The sequence below is a fragment of the Prunus dulcis genome, unplaced genomic scaffold (genome assembly GCF_902201215.1).
Source record: "Prunus dulcis unplaced genomic scaffold, ALMONDv2, whole genome shotgun sequence".
NCBI lineage: Eukaryota > Viridiplantae > Streptophyta > Magnoliopsida > Rosales > Rosaceae > Prunus > Prunus dulcis.
Genome location: NW_023010200.1, coordinates 22,363 through 27,592, shown reverse-complemented (window position 1 = coordinate 27,592; position 5,230 = coordinate 22,363). Strand labels below are relative to the sequence as shown.

The following is a 5,230-nucleotide window of genomic DNA, read 5'->3' as shown; positions in this document are numbered from 1 at the left end:
GCATCCTCACCTCACAACTTGTAAAGCATTTGAGTTGCAATACAAGAATATATTCTCCCAAACTTTCTTAAGCATTCTTATTGTGTTCTTGCTCTTGCGATTGTTCTTTGCTTGGTTCGATCTCGTGTTGTAGGAAGGAGACTGACTTAGCTTGTTCGAGAGGCGATCAAGTCTAAGGCCGCACGTAAGGAAGACTCCAAAAAAGTCATCCTGTGACAGTTGGTATCAGAGCAAAAACTCAAATCATTCGAAGAAGCATGTCGAAGAGCGGATCAGATGTGGAGACAGACCTGTCCAAGGTCAACAAGGATCGTGGGGGCAAATCAAAGAGGGAACGATCTAGAGATATGGTAGCCATGATGGAGAAGCAGCTTTCTAAGATGGAGATTTTCGTGGTCGAGTTTGATCAGCGACTCGAGGAGGACATCCTTACGAAGAGGGACTTTGAAGCTGTAGTGGATAAGCTTCAGGGCCAATTCCAGGGAGTCCTCAACTCCGAGCTAGACAACATCAAGCTAGATGTTCAAGCCAAGCTGGATCACTTCTTAGCTGAGCTTACTTCGCTTTAAGATGAGGTGAAGGATGTGAAGGGAGATTGGGCTTTGTGCAAGGAAGCTATCTTGAACAAGACCCGGACTCCGAAGGAACCCAAGGTGCTAGATTCTTTCAAACCCAACTTCTATAATAGGAAGAGGGAGGCGAAGGTGCTAGACACTTTTTTGTGGAATATCGAAAGGTTGTTTCAAAGTATTTGAAGCTCGAGGATGATGAGCCCAAGATCAATACGGCAACGTTGTTTCTCGCCGACAATGCTCTCATGTGGTGGAGTCGCCGATCCATGGAGATCGAACAAGGTACGTTTACACTTGAGACTTGGGATGATTTTAAGAAAGATATTATGTTGCATTTCTATCCAGAGAATGCCAAGTATGAGGCAAAGGATAAGCTCAGATGGCTAAAGCAAGCTGGGAACGTGAAGGACTATGTCGCTGCATTCACCAACCTGTTGTTCGAGGTGCCTAGCATGATAGATGAAGACAAGCTCATGTACTTCATGAGTGTCCTACAGAATTGGGCCAAGCTGGAGTTACAAAGGAGACACGTCCAAACTTTGTCAGAGGCAATTGCTGCAGCTGAGTCTCTTGTTGAGTTCAAGAGGAGTGATCAAGGCGACTCCAAGTTCAAAGGAAAGAAAGGTGGCAGTGGATCCGGTGGGGGAGACAACAAGCCAAAAGAGGGTAGCAAGTCAGGAGACAAGTCTGACGGTCACAAGTCATCCTGGAAGAAGAATGACAAAGGTGACAAGGGGAAAGACAAGTCGAAGCTAGCTTGCTACTTCTGCGATGGACCGCACATGATGCGGGATTGTCCGAAAAAGAAAGCTCTGAATGCTATGAACCAAGAGAAGGGAGAGGAGGCCGAGAGGGAAGCAGGAATGGGGGCCATTCACCGCTTCAATGCCTTGCAGGCCAAAGGTTCTCAACCACAGGTTCAAGCTAAAGGAGTAATGTTCGTCGATGCCATGGTGAATGGCAAGACAACCCGTTGCCTGGTGGATACAGGTGCTTCGCACAACTTTATGTCCGTGCAGGAAGCAAAGAGACTTGGGTGTCGAGTCTCGAAGGAAGCAGGCAGTATGAAAACGGTGAATTCAACTGCCAAGCCCATTGATGGGGTAGCTCGTGGTGTGGAGCTACACATTGCCACTTGGAAGGGAGTAGCTGACTTCTCCGTGATCTCGATGGATGACTACGATGTCGTGCTAGGAATGGAGTTCATGGACAAGGTAAAGGCATTTCCCATTCCATTTTACAATACTATGTGCATTGCACAGGGTAGAACAATGCCATGCATGGTGCCAGTAATGAGGCAACAAAGCGAGACGAAGCTTTTGTCAGCCATGCAATTTTCCAAGTCTTGGAAGAAAGGCGAACCGACGTTCCTTGCAACTATGAAGATGGATGTAGTTGAGAAGGAAGTCCAACCAGTCCCAAAAGCTGTGGAGGCAATCCTTAAGGAGTTTGCAGATGTCATGCCCAAGGAGTTGCCCAAAACCTTACCACCTAGGAGAGAGGTGGATCATGCCATTGAGTTGGAACTGGGTGCCAAACCCCCTGCCAAAGCGCCGTACCGGATGGCACCTCCTGAGTTGGAGGAATTGAGGAAGCAGTTGATGCAGTTGTTGGACACTGGGTACATCTAACTGTCCAAGGCCCCTTATGGTGCCCCAGTTCTTTTCCAGAAGAAGAGGGAGGGAACACTAAGGTTGTGCATCGATTATAGGGCGCTAAACAAGGTGACCATAAAAAACAAGTATCCAATCCCTTTGATTGCAGATTTGTTTGATCAGTTGGGAGGAGCGAAGCACTTCCCCAAGTTGGACTTGTGCTCGGGATACTATCAAGTGAGGATCACACTGGGAGATGAACCAAAGACCGCATGTGTGACAAGATATGAGTCTTACGAGTTCTTGTCATGCCGTTTGGCTTGACTAACGCCCCTACAACATTTTGAACTCTTATGAACAAGGTATTCCATCCTTTCTTGGACAAGTTTCTTAGCAAACCTTTTGAGGTACACACTGATGCATCAGATTTTGCAAATTGGTGTTGTACTCATGCAAGATGGACACCCATTGTCTTTCGAGGGTCGAAAGCTCAATGACACGGAGCGGAGGTATACTGTTGAAGAGAAGGAGATCCGAGCACTCATCGAACATTAGCCTTGATGAGTGAAGCTTACTATTGGCCACAGATGCAGGAAGATGTAGCCTCGTTTGTGCGGACTTGCCTTGTATGCAACAAGACAAGACATTGCAGAAGCAGCAGGGTGGATTGCTAGAGCCACTTCCTGTTCCAACCAGACCATGGGAGAGTTTGTCCATGGACTTCATTGTGAGTCTACCCAAGTCGAAAGGGTCTGGCTTAATTTTGGTGGTGGTCGACAGGTTCACCAAGTATGCCACCTTCATCCCTGCACCAGTGGATTGCAATACGGAGGAAGCTGCACGCTTGTTTCTGAAGCATGTGGTGAAGTATTGGGGTTTCCCCAAGAGTATTATTAGTGACCGTGACACTCGCTTCATGGTAAACTTTGGATGGAGCTCTTCAGGCTACTTTGCTCACAGTTGAACTTCTCTACCAGCTTTCACCCACAGACAGACGATCAGACGGAGGGGGTGAATGCGCTATTAGAGCTATACTTGAGGCACTATGTGAGTGCTAACCAACGAGATTGGGCAAAGTTGTTGGATGTTACTCAGTTCTCGTACAACTTGTAACGGTCGGAGTCGACAAGGTCAAGTCCTTTTGAGTTGGCAACAAGACAACAACCTATAACATCGAACACAGTGGTGTCAGGCTACACGGGGAGTAGCCCTGCTGCATACAAGACGGCCAAGGAGTGGCAGGTGACTAATGAGCCAGCTCGGGCTCAATTGGAGAAGGCAACTAGGAAGATGAAGAAATGGGCGGACAAGCATCGGCGGGACGTTGTGTTCCTACTAGGTGATCTGGTCTTTGTGAAGCTCAACCCTTCTCAACACAAGTCCACTAGAAGATTGCACAAGGCGTTGTTGAGGAGATATGAGGGCCCATTTCCTATTATCCAATCAGTGGGAAGAGCTGCTTACCACGTGAAACTACCACCTCGATTGAAGATTCATCCGGCGTTCCACGTGAGCAATCTCAAGCCCTAGCATGCCGACACTGAGGAGCCAAGTTGTGGAGAGTCTCAACGAGCTCCACCTTTGATGGTGACTTCATTTGACAGGGAGGTTGAGTGCATCATGGCCAAGTGAGAGATGCGACGCAAGGGTGTACCAAGGTACTTTAAGTACTTTGTCAAATGGAAGGGCCTGCTAGAGTCTGAAGGCAATTGGGAGAAAGAAGAGTCTTTGTGGAAGTACAAAGACTTCATCGAAGCATTGAAATGAGACGGATCTACCACGGCAACGATGACGTTACCAGATTAGGTGGGGAAGAATGTCACGGCCCACACGTTCAAGGCCCAACCCGTTCGATTGATCATGCTAGACCTCTTAGCCCACATGTCCAGATTCGTTCTACAGTAGTAGGTAGACTACGGTTGGTGACAGTAGTTGGTAGATGCCAGTAGGTGACATTGTATCTTAGCCACCTACTGTGGTCGTGGTAGGTGGGGTAGGGAAAGTATATAAAGAGGATGCCACATTGTGTATCCTCACCTCACAACTTGTAAAGCATATATTCTCCCAAACTTTCTTAAGCGTTCCTACTGTGTTCTTGCTCTTGCGATTGTTCTTGCTTGGTTCGATCTTGTGTTGTAGGAAGGAGGCTGACTTAGCTTGTTCGAGAGGCGATCAAGTCTAAGGCTGCACGTAAGGAAGACTCCGAAAAAGTCATCCCGTGACAATTGGACGAACCATCGCGGATCTAGCCATCGCGGTGACTTTGCCTCTCGTCTTCATGCTTCCAACCATGGTTGTTTGGAAGGCTTCGGTGGATTGGAAAATAGGCGGAACGGATTCCTTAAGCACACGTTGAGTATAACTCGTGCTCTCAATGAAAGCACTAATTTGTGGGAGAAAATTTCCCCACAAGAATATTCGGTTGCAAAGATTCCCCTTTCTTCTTTGCCGCCTCTTTCTCCCTGCAAAATAGAACAAATAAGCGGACCACACCCGGGGGTTTGGCTAAAGGCCCTCCGGTGCCTAAGTCAGTTCAATTGATCCGTAGAGAAATGATAGCTAAAATAGGGTACGGGATGTGTTTAATGTGTAAATCGGGCGGCCGGAGCCTTATGTAAAAGAAAGAGAGAAAGGAGGTGGCTAGGGTTTGAGAGGAATTTTCTACAGAGTTTCAGTAGAGATTTCAAACATACCTCAACCCTTGTGTGTGGCTATCCTTTTATAGTGGTCTTGGAGGCTAGGGTTTCAGAGGAATAATTCTGTAGATTGAAGGGAATTATTCCTCATCTATTTAGAATTGATTTGATTAATTTGGGATTTGATTTATTAGGGTAAATCAAATCCCTAATTGTGGTAGGTATCAAATCAAATCCTGATTTAATTTGGTAACTCCTCATTTAATTGGGAATTGTGGTAGGAATCAAATCAATTCTCAACCTAATTAGGTAACATTCTATTTAATTGGGTAATCCCCAATTAAAATGAGTAACTCCCAATTAGGTTGATTAATTCCCAATTAGGTCAAATAATCCCCAAATGGAAGGAATTATTTGACCTACGGTC

General features: G+C 46.5%; 1 protein-coding gene across 1 annotated transcript; it reads left to right on the top strand.

Moving 5' to 3' along the window:
* The first annotated feature begins 2,795 nt into the window (after window positions 1-2,795).
* Window positions 2,796-3,697, top strand: LOC117613184. Its single transcript, XM_034341822.1, has 2 exons — window positions 2,796-3,086; window positions 3,290-3,697. The coding sequence occupies exons 1-2, from the start codon at window positions 2,796-2,798 to the stop codon at window positions 3,695-3,697; spliced, it is 699 nt and encodes a 232-aa protein (XP_034197713.1).
* Window positions 3,698-5,230: the final 1,533 nt, after the last annotated feature.

Coding starts and splice junctions, on each gene's coding strand:
- LOC117613184 (XM_034341822.1), top strand. CDS start 2,796: ATGCAACAAGACAAGACATTGCAGAAGCAGCAGGGTGGATTGCTAGAG. Junction 3,087..3,289: donor ACCGTGACACTCGCTTCATG/GTAAACTTTGGA, acceptor TAACGGTCGGAG/TCGACAAGGTCAAGTCCTTT.